This window comes from Bos mutus, chromosome 19 (genome assembly GCF_027580195.1).
Source record: "Bos mutus isolate GX-2022 chromosome 19, NWIPB_WYAK_1.1, whole genome shotgun sequence".
In the NCBI taxonomy this organism is placed as follows: domain Eukaryota; kingdom Metazoa; phylum Chordata; class Mammalia; order Artiodactyla; family Bovidae; genus Bos; species Bos mutus.
Genome location: NC_091635.1, coordinates 40,063,353 through 40,078,060, shown reverse-complemented (window position 1 = coordinate 40,078,060; position 14,708 = coordinate 40,063,353). Strand labels below are relative to the sequence as shown.

The window sequence follows — 14,708 nt, the reverse complement described above, 5'->3', positions numbered from 1 at the left end:
CTGCCACGTGCCCTAACCTGCTCTATCCTGTCCTGGGGCCTGCCTTTCCTTGCCTTTCTCTTCCCCAGTCCCAGCAATCTTTGTGCTCACACGGTCATCTAGCAGCAGAGAAACAGCCCTGCCCGGCTCCTCTCCCACCCGCCGACGGTGCTGCCCCCAGACCCACCACCTCCTTCGAAACTCCCTTTCTTTGGCGATAGAAAAGCAGCCAAACGCAACCTGGGACAGTCTCAGTAGGTGCGACTTTGAGATTGTTTTACATAGTCACAAATCGGCTTCTCCAAGAGGAAACAGCATGGAGCCAGCTCCTTAGGCCTTTTCTTTCTTCTCTAGGTTTTCAGGGAGATGGTGAAGGGGATTCAGAGGCTCTGGCATGGTCTACCCGAGCTCCCCAGGGAGGCGCCTGGGGCCGAGGCCCTCTCTAGGAGTGTAGAGTATGTGTTCTACGCCCAGAGGTTGAACTTGGGGTGGTGCACGTAAGAGAGCACCGTCTGTAGACGTGGCAGCATCACGCCGGCCCTGGAGCCCGCCCTGTGGTGTTGATCTCACTCTGTCTTCTGTTTCTTGAGCAAACTCCCTCCAGCCACCGTGGAGGTTCCCGTGTATATCACTAAAGCAAGTCTTCTCCTTTTACTTTTTTAACTTATTTTTATTTTTTGGCCGCACCGCACGGCTTGCAGAATCTTAGTTCCTCAACCAGGGACTGAACTGGGCCCTGACAGCGAAAGTGTGGAATCATAACCACTGGACCACCAGGGAAGTCCTCGGCACTGGTCTTCTATCCCTTCTCGAGAGCCAGAGGATCAACCTAGGGATGACTACTACTACTACTAATAATAATGGACTTAGTTATAATGAGAGCTGATATATATAGAGTGCTTTGTGCCAGATATCCTGCTCAAAAGCATTTTCTGCTTGGCATCTTTTTACTCCTTCCTACACCCAAGTAAGATCAGAAACTCCCACTCCCCCCATTTGACGGTGTGTAAATGAGGCTCTGAGCAAGTAAATGACTTGCCTGCATCTTCCTTGGAACCCGCACTGTAGTCTCCCCGCCCCCGCCCCCGCCCCCACCCCCACCCCCCGCACTGTCCTAGCTGGGAAACAAGTTCAAGAGAAGCAGAGATGAACTGTTCCCTTTTCATTCCCTTCAGAGAAGCCTCTTGCTGGTGTGGAAGTTATTTTGTACAAAGGCATCAATTAGAAATTTTCCATTTCCTTTAAGTTTCCCATTAGAGGCTCTGCCCTATTTTCTCCTTGGAAGTCTCTGCTTCGGGGAACCTGCTTCAAGGGACGGGGGAACAGGGAAGGCATGAGGGTCTGAATGGGGAAGCGGGTGAATGGGAGAGAAAGGGGAGAGGTGATCATATCTCAGCCTCCTTCCCCCACAGCCTCAGAGAAAAGGAAAGTGGGTGGTGCAGAAGGTATGGATGCAGGAACGTGCCCTGCCCTGCCCAGCTCCTCCTTGGGGATGACTGCCCTCCAACCCATGGTGCTGTGAGAGTCCCCGCCAGCAGACTGGCCTGGTAGAAAGAGCAGCAGTTTGCCAACAAGCAGATCAGGCTTTCTGTCCCAACTTGGCCACTTACTGGGCAGATGACCTTGGGTAGGCAACTTGACCATTGGCAGAAGGAGGATAATCTTACATCCCAGGGTGAGGTCCCCACACTGGGTGGAGCACTGAGCAGATGCCACGAGATTGAGCTTCCTTCTGGCTGGTTCATCCCCAGAGAGGTGTACACGCTTAGGGCTCTGGGGCCAAACTAACCCAAGATCCGGTCAGTGATGGGAAAGCAACTGGTGCTTGTCAATTCTTTTTCCCAGTCCATGTGCTCGAAATGGGCTTCTCTGGATTGAAATCTGTGGTCACTATACCGAGTCGCTTTCTGTTTGTGCTCCACAGTCAACCTAACCTTGTCATCTTGGGCTTAAAGCACCAAATACAAGGGCCTTTACTTTTGCATAGCTGTTGGGGAGGGGTGGGGAGGGTCCAGGGGAACTGTCCCTCCATGGAATCGGCTGAGGAACCCCCAGTAGTCACCTGGGGGCTCGAGTCCCTGCCTTGCTGTCCTGGTGCCTCCCCCCCACCAGCAAGGACTGGAGACAGGCCTTAGCCATGGCAACAAAGAAGCCCATTAGTCACCTGGAGAAACCAAAGCCCCAAACCAGAAAGCAAGCCTCTCTGCCTTTGGATTTTACTTTCCCTCCCTTCTCCATCCTCTGTGCATGCCTGCCCACCCGCCACAGACCAACCCAGCATCCCATGTCTGGGCTACAAACAAGCCTGCTGCTGTGTCTAATCATAGCAGTGGGCAGGAACCTGGTTTACCCCAACACTAGAAATTGCCCAATTTCAGAAACTGATTAAACAACTTTGCCAAAGCATTTTTGAGATGGGGCATGGCACTGGGAGGCGTTCATCTGCAGCCAGCTGGCCCTTCGTGTCATGGGCCCCAGCCCCAGGCCCCTACAGGCTGCTGACTCAAGCCCAGCCCCATCTGGGATAGGGAGACCCCTGATGTGAACCGCAGGTCTCTGGGAGATGCCGAGCAGATATGAGATGAGGCTGAAGATGCCCCGTGTCTCTTGTGCTCTGGGAGCATCCTAAAAGCCCCCAAAAGCGCCTGCTCTGGCCATGTGCATTTGTATGTGATGTGTGTGGTGGGAAAGGCAGTCCCTAGAGGGTGCTTCTCTCTGGATCTGCTCCCCAACATGCCAAGCCTCTCCTTCTCATAGGTGTGAACATAATGCACTCGTTTTTCCTTTTGAAGGCAGGTCCACCCCTGCATGCCTGCTGCCCCGGCCACCGCACAGGTTACAAAACACCATGGCTGTGTTTCTGGTACCTCAGCATCCCTCCCCCCTCCCACCCCCCACAGAGAAGAAAAATGTCAGTGAAGCAAACTACTGACTCAAAGCTGTAGAATCTATAAATATTAAATTGCTCTGGCTTTCCCTGGCCCATCTAGCTCCAGTCAGCTCCAGTGGGGAGGTGGCTGGTTACTGCAAGGAGGGGAGGGACCAGTGCGGAGACAACTGTCCTCAGAGGTCAAGGCCGAGGCTGCCTCCATGGGCTGAGGTCCCTGGCTGGAGGAGAAGCAGCAGAGAGTGGGGTGCAAGGAGCAGGGAGCTGGAAAACCCACATGCCCCTGTAACCCAGAAGGGGTCACCTCTGATTCTTCCATTTGAGGCTTTATGGTTGGAGGGAGACTGTGGTTTGTGGGGAGCTGGGTGTTGCATCTCTGACCCCAGCCCAGGACTCTCATGTGAGGGCAGCAGCACTGCCAGTACGTTCCCTCCAGGGACTGTTCCCCCAGAGCGGGCACTGGAACCGCCCCAGGCAGCGGGGCTGGAGATGGTGGCTAGCTGTCCTCTCCCATCTGCTGCCCCAGGCTCCTCCTACCACAGGCCCCCTGTGCTCCCCCGGGGGGGCCCTCCTGCTATGATCTGTGCTGGTCTATACACCCTTGTGTGTGCACTGCAAGGGAGTATGCGTTTATACCACCTGCTGAGGTTGAGACTTCCTGCAGGCGGGGGAGCAGCTCCTGTTTCTTGGGGACCTCATGTTGTTGCTCAGTTGTGTCCGACTCTTTGCGACCCCATGGGCTGCAGCACACCAGGCTTCCCTGTCCTTCACTATCTCCCGGAGTTTGTTCAAGCTCATGTCCATTGAGTTGATGATGTCATCCAACCTCTCTAGGCTTTCTCATTTTTCTTCTATGTACTGAGACCCAGGGCTGAAGTTCTTAAATACACAGCCTCGTTGATCCTCCCATAGTGGGGTAAGGTGGGAACTGCAGCGTGTTCACCACATGGCAGCGGAGGGTCTGAGGTCCAGAGGGAGGACGTGACTTGCTCGGGCTTCTGTGGAGAAGTCCCCTGCAGACCCAGAGGGGTTCCACGGCTCTTCCGAGGTGGAGCCCGGATTCCACTCGAGGACTAAACCGTGTCCGGGGGTGCTGTCCCATGGACTGTGGGGCCATAGCCAAGCTCGCTCGCTCGCTCTCTTGCAGGCATCCCCACGCTCATCGTGCTGGACCCGCAGGGGGAGGTGATCACGCGGCAGGGACGGGTGGAGGTGCTGAATGACGAGGACTGCAGGGGCTTCCCGTGGCACCCCAAGCCCGTGCTGGAGCTCTCCGACTCCAACGCCGTGCAGCTCAACGAGGGCCCCTGCCTCGTCCTGTTTGTAGGTAGGAAGCTCAGCTGAGGGCCCCAGGTGGAACAAGATGGGCAGAGCTCACTAGGGGGCCAGGGGGGTCTGTCCCTGCAGCTTCTTTCAGTCACCAGCAGTGCAGAGCCTGGGCCTTTGTCTCTGGCTGCCGTGCTTCTGACCCCGGTGATTTATTCATGCTTCTCCCCTGTGGCGGCTGTGCAGGGAGCTGCTGCTCTGCTTTCCTTCTAGCTGCTCCCGGCCACCAGCTGGGAAGAAGAGGTCAGGCCGGGAGGAAGCCCTCGGCCCGCTGATGAACAGACCCATTGTTGGAGGCGGGGCTGCTGCACAGAAGCTGCGGGGGGATGAGGGGGTGGGGTGGGGCTGGGCCCCCTCAGGCCAGGGTTCACCCCCAGCTGCTGCTGCTTCTTTCCTGTGCTCTGAGGAGCTGCCCCAGGGTGGCATCTCTGGGGCTGAGAACCCCTCTGTCTCCCTGCCTCTCCCTCTCGTGCTCAGTGTGTGACCAGTCTGCCCTGCAGGAAGACACAGGAATACCTGCGGCAGGCTCCCAGCAGGCCCGTAGGGTGACCCCTGGTTCCTTCTGCAAACGGAGTAACTGCTGGCCAAGGGCCATCTCACCCTCTGCCTTAGGTCTCATTGCTCGGTTCCACTTAAGTCTGGGTACCAGGATCATGGCCGAGCTGCTGCCACCTGTAGTGAAGGGGCTGGAGAATGTGTGTAGCATCCAACCCCCATTCTCTGGAAGTCTGGTTTGGGGTCCCCCAGGTGGGGAGCCCATATGTGGACTGGAGGGAATCCTGGCTTGCAGGCTGGCCTTGTACTTGGAGGACAGTGGCCCTGGGAAGGGATGGCCTTAGGGACCCATTCCCCTTGGGGCTTTACTGCCTGCTGCAGGCTCACACGCCCCCAGTCTGGAGCCTGGGAAGCTTTTATGAAGGAGGGACAATTGGGAACATCACTGGCCATCTGTAGATGTGGAAACAGGGTTCCAGGGAGGCAGAGCAAGTTTCCACCATCACCAAGCTAATCAGAGGTGAATCTAGAGTGTATGTGGCTGAGCCTGCACACTGGGCCTCCTGGGAGGACTTCTGGGTGAAGGTCCTTTGCAGGCACCTGTCCCCCCTCCCCTGCTTTGCACTGGGTCTTGGTTCCGGGGTTCAGCAGGGGTGAGGTGCTCCCATGCTGCTACTTCACTGGAAGCAAGAGATGCCCAAAGGGGGTTCTGGGAGCCTGGCTGGGGGTTCCCTACAGTCAGCCTGTCCCCTCCCAGGCAAGTCCCACTGCCAGCTATGAAGTTGGCATGCCAGTGCCCTGGTGCTTCCCAGCTGCCATCAAAGCTGATGATCAGACCGCAGTCCTGACCCACCACCATTAGGAAGTCAGGGATCCAAGGACAGAGCATCTTATTCTATGATGGAGAGAAGAGCACCAGGGCCTCAGGTTCTGGCTTAGGAGAGGCTCAGCTTCCAAGGTGGGTTTGTGAGGAGTTCAGTGAACAGGATTTCATTTGCCTGAGCATTAGTGCTAGATGGTGAAGTGAGTTCTTCCTGGGGGCATGATGCAGAACAGCCTGCCTGCGAGAACAGTGAGGAAGCTGGCCTGTGCCTGGGGACACACCCTCTTGCATCCAGGAGGTGAGGTCAGTGTCCCAGGGCAGGCTTTGCTTCCATTCAGGGCCGCCCAGATGGGCATGTGGGGCCTGGACCTGGACACCACTCCATCTGATTGACAAGCCAGTGCTGCTTTGTGTCTTTCTCTCCCTTATCACAGATTCTGAGGATGACGGCGAGTCGGAGGCGGCCAAGCAGCTGATCCAGCCAATAGCTGAGAAGATCATTGCCAAGTACAAAGCCAAAGAGGAGGAGGCGCCGCTCCTGTTCTTTGTGGCGGGGGAGGTGAGTGCTGCCGGGGCCCCCCGGGCTGGCTCCACTGGCAGACCTTTAGAACACGAGCGATGTAGCCCTTGGGGATGTCTGAAGGGGCCTGGGCTTCTGGGGTAATGGTGCTTCTACAAGAGCCCACAGACAAATGGAGCACGAAAAGGTGTCATCAGTCAAGGAAAACCAGTTCCGGCCCTTGCTGCCTCCTTCTTCCCATCTCTTACCCAGCAGTCCCCGGGCAGCAGGGGGCCCTCCTAGAACAGAAGCTCCCTCTTGCACCCACCCCGGCTGCTAGGGAGCCACAAAGATAGTGGACAGCGCTTACTCCTTCCGGGCTGGGTCCCAGCCAGGCTCTTGATGCTTTACAAAGAGACTGTTTGGTTAGTCTTCGGACACCCCTCCGCCCAAGGGACCTTTTCCCATCACCGAACGCTGATGGGGATCGGACTATCACTCCGACCTGCAGTTACCCCGCCAGCCCAGGGAGAATGCTGACGTTCCTAGCATTCCTGCCTCTTCCACCCCAGGCCTGTCCCTAGAAGGCCTCCAGCTGGTAGGGGAGTGGCTCCCAAGGTAGGGGAGCCTGGGTCCCGCAGACGCGTAATCTCTGAGATCACGTAGGTTGCGCAGCCACGCCCCCTCGGTTCCCCACCCCGGAGCCACCCTCCACGCATGCGCAGCTGCCTCTCCCCACCCAGGCACTGGCCTCAGTCGGTTATTGACAGACACACATTTTGAAGCCAGTGCGCCCCTCCCCGACCCCGCTCCACCCGTCCTCCTTGCTCCCATCTGTACCTCTAGTCGGTCCGAGCCCTGTGCTCATTTCACGCTGTGTTTGGATCCCAGGGGCGGCCAGACACCCTGAACCACCCATTCATCACCTCAATAGCCGCCCCTGCCCGGTGGGCCCCTGGAAGACAGCTGGAGTCACCCTGCCTAGCCGTGGGGTGGAAGGGACAAAGCCGGTTCACAGGGCCCTGCCTTGGGCTACACAGCCCACTCCACACAAAGCACAAATGGAAGCCGCACTGAATGTATTAAACTCTAACCCCTTCGACCAGAACAGCGGCTTGGAGAGAAAAGATGGGCTCAGGAGAGGGAAAGGGCTGAGCCGGGGTGGAGGCGGGGCTGCAAGGCTCCAGTGGCCGCCCTAGAAACAAGGCCAAAAAGGAGCGCTGGCAGGTTTCCTATAGGCCCGGCCAGGCCAGGTGCCGCACCTGCACCACCCACGTGCTCGTCGCCTACCCATCCTTAGGGGTTCACAGATGAGGAAAGTGAGGCTAGGAGAGGGTAAGGCTGCTGCGAGGCTGGCCTGGCAGGGCTGTGTGCCCAGGCTGGCTCACTCTCCCAGAGCCCCATGTGAGCCATTATTGAATCCCTTTTATAGGATTTATGAGACCTGGCCTCTGAGAGGTTTCTTGCCAAAGCCTCACATTAAGTAGGTGGCAGAGAGAGGAGTGAATGTGAGATCAGGAGTGACTCTGGAAACAAGCTCTCACTCCCTCTGTCCACCGGGTCCCGTACAGGGCTGGGCCAGCCTGGACCAGGATGTTAGGCAGAGGCCCAGGGGTATAGGGGCATCCACCACTCCAACTCCACACCCCCCCCACCTAACCTTCTCTGCTCTGAACCCGGGCTCCTGGCCTTGGCAACTCTCTTGGCCAGTTCTCTAACCTCAGAAGCAAGACAGTGGGAAAGGAAGCGGGCACAGGGCGCTGGAACCGTCAGGCACCACCTGGGTGCCTCTGAGCCCAGGACTCCAGCCCTTCACAGTCAGCCTGTGGCTGGGGCCTTTGTCTTGATCCCATCCTCACCCACAGACAGAAGTTGTCCTTTCCCGAGCCTCAAAAGACATTAAAATTCATCTCCCCATGTTTGCTCAGAAGGAAGGGAGGCAGCAGGCACTGAGCTTGGCTTTCTAATGGGAGTTGGATGCATGGGATTTGTCCAGGTCTCTCCCCTCTGTTTATCGTGAAGATTGTTTATTAACCCAAATGGAGGGCCTGAATTGGGTGAACACTGCCAGAGATGCTGAATCACCCGGCATTGCTGGGAAGTGCGTGCTGTTTGTTGGGTGGAGGAAAAAAGACGATCACTTATCTTTCCTAAGAAATTGCCCTTTTAGAAAGAAACGTTTTTTGTCTCAGAAACTGCTTGCCAGCCTTTAAGGCCCAGAATACTCTGAGCTCTTTTTCTGCAGGTCTTCTCATTCAGTGGAGAATTTTGCACATTTTATAGTGAAACAACCTGGGGATGGGTATAGAGCGTCCATTTCCTGTTAACAGCAGCATGAAAAGTAACCTCAGATGGCTGTGTGTATGCATGCTCAACCCTATTCAACTCTTTGCATCCTCAGGGACTGTAGCCTGCTAGGCTCCTCTGTCCATGGGATTTTCCAGGCAAGAATACTGGAGTCGTTTGCCATTCCCTTCTCCAGGGGACCTTCCTGACTCAGGGATTGAACCCAGGTCTCCAGCATTGGCAGGCGGATTCTTTAACATGAAGCCACCTGGGGAAGCCCAATCTCAGATGGCTGCCCCCTTACAAATCTTTCTGTCTTTGGATTTCTGTTTGCCTTTATATTTACTAAAGGTATACCTCATACTAGAGAAATTTATCAGGACAGTCACTGGGAACCTACGATTACTATAGTAATGGTGTAAAACCTCAGTAGTACTTCAGAGGCCTGGGCTTCTGAACTGGTTGTGCAACTCCTGCCCACCCCCTACAGCTGTGGGGATGGGGGTCGGGGGTAGGGGGACTGAGCTGTTTTGTTAAAAACATTCCGAAGCTGAAGTCCAGATAGCCCTCTGCCCACAGTGGGGCTGCAGGTAATTGAGAGTGGGTTGCAAAAGTAAGTAATCAAAAGACATCCCATTTTTACAAGTTAAAGTTGCTTTCATGCTAATAAAGCAAGATGACTTGCCTGGGGTTTGAGCTGATGCAGAGAGTGAATTTGATGAACTAGCTCCCCCTCGCCCTGGTAGGGCAGGGTCCCCTGCTCCCCCTCTCCATGCTCCCCATTCTGAAAGCCCATCTTGCCTGGAGGTCAGGGCTCTCCAGGATGGTGGGGTGGGGTTCCACTCCATGGTGTCTGGGGAGTCCGGGCCCATGGGATTCTCTACCCTCTTTCTTGACAACTCATTGGTTTTCTTCCCCTCTGGTGACTTCCAGGATGACATGACTGACTCCCTGCGAGATTACACCAACCTGCCCGAGGCTGCCCCTTTACTCACCATTCTGGACATGTCAGCCCGGGCCAAGTACGTGATGGACGTGGAGGAGATCACCCCCGCCATTGTGGAGGCCTTTGTGAATGACTTCCTAGCAGAAAAGCTCAAACCAGAGCCCATCTAGTGGGGCCCCAGCTTCCCGGGACCTTATTTAAAACTCATTCTTCTCCTCCCCCTCCCCCCTCTTCCCGTCACCCTTGGACTTTTCCAGAGTGTTCCGAATCACACAACCCAAGTGTCCAACCTCTCTGTGGTGCCTTGTTTTCTGCATTAACTCCTCAGCTAGCACCCTAGGGTGCACATACTCTCCAGCAGCAGAAGAAACCACCGTGTTTGGAGACTCTATTCGGGGATTCGTGGGGCTGGCATAACCGGCCAGAATGAGGGCTGCGGCACGCTCTTGGTCGCTGGCTCTGGGTGAGGTATTTCGCGCGCCCCCGGGTGTTCTAACGCCGAGTGGGCACAGACCTTGGGTGCGCCGGCTCTGCCGCGGGTGCTAGAGCGCATGCGCAGAGCCCCAGCGGCTCAGAGCCACGCGGGCGCTCAGGCGGAGCCCGGTGGGGGCACGGCCCTGGAGGTCTTGGTGCAGAACTTCTGCCTGCCAAGACAGCCTTTCCTCAGTGACTTGGTCTGTCTTGATCTGAGGAGAAAAACACCAGCTTGTCAGTCGGTATCTTGGGCAAGGGAGGAGCTCCAGCTGTCAAAGGTAACTTGTGTTCTTTTCTGATGAGAAAGAGTAGCTACCGTAATGGTTCACGGAGTAATTGCTTACTTTGATGGAGCACCCCCCATGTGATAAGAAAGAGCTGCTTCTTCCTTCCTTCGAGCTCTTTCCCCCTTGATCTTGACCTTCCCCCAGTTTCTGCCGTCTCAAATGGACAGCCCCTCCCATTTTAGAATGTTGTTAGTAAGTTCTCCCCTCTGGCCATCTTCCCAAGAAGAGGCAGTGACGGACCTGCATTGCCAGAAGAGCACTGTGCCCCCAGCACCCTGTGGCTCTGGGCCTGAGGCCCCTGGAGCCTCTGCCCACCCTTGGTTACCCCTGCGTTCCCTTTTCTTCTCAAAGCAGAACTTTTAAAAAGAGACAAGGAGTTGCCAGAAGCCTAGCTTTTCCCTAAGAACCTGCAGAAAGGGCTGTGCCCTAGGGAGTGCAGGCTGAGGACAGGTCAGCTAAAAATGGGCCCTGTGTTGGCTCTGCTGGGCCCAGCTCAGCTCCTTCTTTGGGCTGAACTAACCACAGAAAGGAAACTAGCAGCTGTGCTCTTAGGATTTGGGGTAGAAGGCTTCCCCGGGTTTCAGCCTATCTCAATCAGGTGTCAGGGCCTTTCGGATCATCTCAGGCCTCACCTCTGGCTCCACTCACAGCCAACCAAGACCGTTTATTTGGAAAACCCAGCCCCTTCCAATTAGCTGTTGACAGCATTGCTTCTTGCTGAGTGGGATTGTTTGTTTGTAGTTCAGATGGACAAGTTGAGTTGGTCATTAGACTATTACTGTTGCCAGCCTGAAATGCAATCACCTAGTAAGAAATAAAACAGGCATCTCTGGACGTTATCAACCATTTGGCCTTTCCTGTCCTTCATAACAAAAATCTTCTGGCTAGTACTGTGCTCCATGGGGTGGGCAGTGAGGGCATGGGTGGCACATACAAGATCCTCTTGACTTTCACCAGGTACTTGGCAGCTGTGCTTCAGGATTTTTGAGAACCAAGCCCTAACATGGTCATCTGTCGAATCCTTCAGAAGCCAGGATGCTCGTTTGGATGAGAGTGCCAGAGGCAGATCCTTGCTGGAGCGCTGGCCGCCATCGCTTGGGGTTTGACTTGCCATGGCAGGGGGTGGAGTCTCAGATGACAGGCATCCTTGTGAACTCATGCTCATTCCCCCTCCACAAGGGAACATGTGCTCAGAGAGCCTGAGAAGGCCAGTTGGAGAAACACAAGGAGTCCCACAGGGGTCCTCCTGTGAAGAATGAGGTTGGAGACCCTCAAACCTGGCTTTGTACAACCCCCTAGGACTAGGGGCTGCTCCAGGAGACCTGCCAGTGTCTCCCTGGGGAGGTAGGAGGATGGAGACAAGATGAGGTCAACCTCACTTGGAGGATAGTTGGGATTTCTGTCTGTGCCCTGTACCATGATGGCCTTGGAGGAAAGGTGGTCTCTCTCAGCAGCTACTTATTTTCTGAGGCAAAAGGAACAAAATCCAGTGAGGAGTCCTCATAAGTAACTGCAGCAGAAAAATGAGGTCATCTATGATCCTTCTATGCCCAGCTGAACTACTTGCTACTAATGTCCACTGGACCCACGACACCAGAATTCCCCTCTTGAAGGGGGTGTGGAGGTTAAGATCAGTGGGAAGTTTTACTAAAAAGGTACACCTGGTTTATACAGTGGCAACTTTGGGGGGAAATGCCAGGGGAGAGTCACTTCGCCAGTGAAGAATCTCTATAGTGCAAGATGCTAGAGATCTTAAAGGTTATTGATGCAGACGAAGTGGGTGGCTTCTTAATTCCTACTAAGCAGCTCCAAAATACCTTAAAATTCTGGTCGCTAATTAGAAGCAGGTTAAAACACCAGCTGTGACATATTCAAGGGCTTCCGCCAGCAGCAAAGGAAACCGGGCCCTGCAGCTTGGGACAGGATGGTGGCTGTAAATATGCCACCCTGGGGTTACAAGTCTCTGGTCACCACAATGACTTCCAGATCTGATTCTACCCTTTTTTTTTTTTTTTTTTAAATGGAGTTGAGATCTTTTTTTTTAAAACCCATCTTCAACAGTAAAGATCTCCTTAAGAAAAAAAGAAAGGTATGTTTGGGGGATAGGTATTTATGTGTTAGTCACTCAGTCGTGGTGGACTCTGTAGTAGACCCCATGGACTGTAGTCCACCAGACTCCTCTGTCCATGGAATTCTCCAGGCGAGAATACTGGCATGCATGCCCAGTCACTTCAGTCATATGTAATTCTTTGTGACCCAATGGACCATGGCCCACCAGGCTCCTCTGTCCATGGAATCCTCCAGGCAAGAATACTGGAGTGGGTAGCCATTCTCTTCTCCAGGAGAATCTTCCCCACTCAGGGAATCGAACCCGAGTCTCCTCCATTGCAGGTGGATCCTTTACCATCTGAGCCATCAGGGGAGTCCAGGTATGTATAGCAGGTCGCTGTAAAAGCTGGAGGGTGACTGAGAACCACCTTCTCTTTCAGGAGCAGGGTGGGGGTGCTGGTTGCTCCCCTAGCCTCAAGTGTGTCCTTGGAATCAGTGCCTCCCACGTATCTGAGCACAGGGAGTCTGTTCTGCTGTTTTTGGCATTAGCCAAGCTTCAAGTGGTAATTTTCAGCCAGACTGTGTTTTTTCCTGTTGCCTAATTAAAGACACTAAAAAGCTGTTCTCTCCTCCTGCTGCCTTGTTGCAGGGCAGCAAAGGGAACTCTGCAGTGATAGAGACATAGTAGAGTCTGCTGGACCCAGTAAGGTCACCCGAGGGAGAAGCTACACACACACACAGGCGTGTCCACGTGGAGAGGCCTTGGAATGGCAGGTCTGGGAGGGGCCCGAGTGAGTTCCTGGTCCAGCCCCTCCACGGTGCCGGCGTTGTTTCACTGTGGACCCCCACCCCTCCCTGGGCAGGCCTCTGCTTGCCTGCCAGGACCAGGACCTCAGCAGGACAGAAGTGAGGGATGTGGGTTGTGGCAGTGCCCCTGCAGCTTCTTTCCAGATGCTGCTGTGTGGACTGAGGATGGGCTAGAGCTCAGGATCTTCCATTCACCCTGAAGCAGCTGCGTTCAGTGAGCCCTAAACCTAAGTCGCTCTTTGCTCAACACCAACCCTTGTTGAGCGAGCACCCACTCCTTTCCTCCAAGCAGGCTGCTCAAGGGGAAGTTCTCTGCAGACAAATGGCTATTGTTTGTTAGCTTCATTATTGTTTATTCGTTATTAGCAAGTAGTGCATGTGTGAAGGAAGGAATATTTTCCAGGAAACAGTAGGCTCAGATGTAGCAAAGTATGATATGGAGTATACTCTATGGCTGGGATTTCTCCTTCTGGAGGAAGTCTGACATCAGGATGTTCTAGATACACCTTTAGTGTGAAAGCATGAAGAGAAGTCATTTATATTTCATTGTTCAGCCTGTGTCCCACCCCCTGGGCCTTCTGGAATACTTTCCCAAGGCAGGAAATGTGTGGCTAGATTTAGGTAGGATGGTTCTGAGGAGCTGTTGGGTTTCCATGCAATCACACGCCTCCTCCCGAAAGCCTCTGTCCCCCAGCCTGTAGGCCAGTGTGCAGCCAGCCTCACGTCTGATTCCTGGGTGCACTTGCCTCACACAAGTAAGCCAACCACATGGGGCTAGAAGTGGGATACAGGAGAAGGCATGGTTAGAGCCCAGGCCCCCAAACCAGATCGCCTTTGACATCAGAGGATATGAAGTCCCCAGCTAGCCAAACCACTCTCTGGGCCTGCAGTCACAGAGGTGCAAGCAAGGCTGGGAGGCCAGACCCTCATCTCCTCATCCTGTATTCTCTCCTTGCATTCTGAGGAAGCAGCAGCTGTGGGGATGGGCCTCTCCAACTTCCCTGTAGCTCAAACTGTGAAGAATCCGCCTGAAATGCAGGAGACCTGGGTTCGATCCCTGGGTCGGGAAGATCCCCTGGAGGAGGATGTGGCAACCCACTCCAGTATTCTTGCCTGGAGAGTCCCAGGGACAGAGGAGCCTGGTGGGCTACAGTCCATGGGGTCGAAAAGAGTCGGATACAACTCAGCGACTAGCACCAGCACCTCTGCAACCTCGAGGCCTCAGTTGAAAAAAGTTGCTCTTCCCTACAGATGTGGCCAGGACAGAACTGATGCCATTGCTACGTGCAGATTTTTGGTACACGTGCTTTGGGCAGCGGCCTGGCTTCCTGAGGCTTTCAGTGCAGCTGAAAAAGCAGCTTGCAGCTGCTCCAAGGTAACTCGGGACCCTGGGTTAGGGACTGTCAAGTCACCCACAGCAGCGCATCAGCTTGTCTGTTCATCTGGCTTCTAGCATATTTCCTTTGCATATTCATTGGTGTAAACTAAGTAAGATCTTGGAGTTAAAAGGTGTTTACATGAGTGTTTTCTTTAAAACACATTTTCCAGGTGAGCCAGCCAGGTCAGCTCCCACAGAGGGTGGAGGCTGCTTGGCCAAGAGGGGTCCACAGCACAGCAGATGGTTTTCAGTACCAGCCCGGGTGTGGTGCTGTTTCTGGGGTCTTCACGTGATGTAACAACAAAAGTGGAGCTAAAGGCAGCTCAGCTTGTGGTGACATCTGGTGTTGTTAATAACCCTGGGGAACGTGCTAGGAGGTTCCAGGTGAAACGTAGAAACCAGTTCCTCAAGGTTGGCTTATCCTCTGGGCCTTAATGACTTTTTTCCCCTTAATTGGCGTGTGATTGCTTAA

General features: G+C 54.5%; 1 protein-coding gene across 2 annotated transcripts in view; it reads left to right on the top strand.

The window, feature by feature from the left end:
- The window catches only part of NXN (nucleoredoxin), a 162,752-nt gene extending 151,904 nt beyond the window's left edge, over window positions 1-10,848 (top strand). Inside the window, exons 6-8 of one of the 2 annotated variants that reach the window (XM_070390298.1) lie at window positions 4,014-4,193; window positions 5,945-6,069; window positions 9,229-10,848. In XM_070390298.1, coding sequence (XP_070246399.1) covers window positions 4,014-4,193; window positions 5,945-6,069; window positions 9,229-9,411 — 488 coding nt within the window. In that variant the 3' untranslated portion in view covers window positions 9,412-10,848. The remainder of the gene's footprint in view (window positions 1-4,013; window positions 4,194-5,944; window positions 6,070-9,228) is intronic. The other variant, XM_070390299.1, reaches the window with a different exon arrangement.
- Window positions 10,849-14,708: the final 3,860 nt, after the last annotated feature.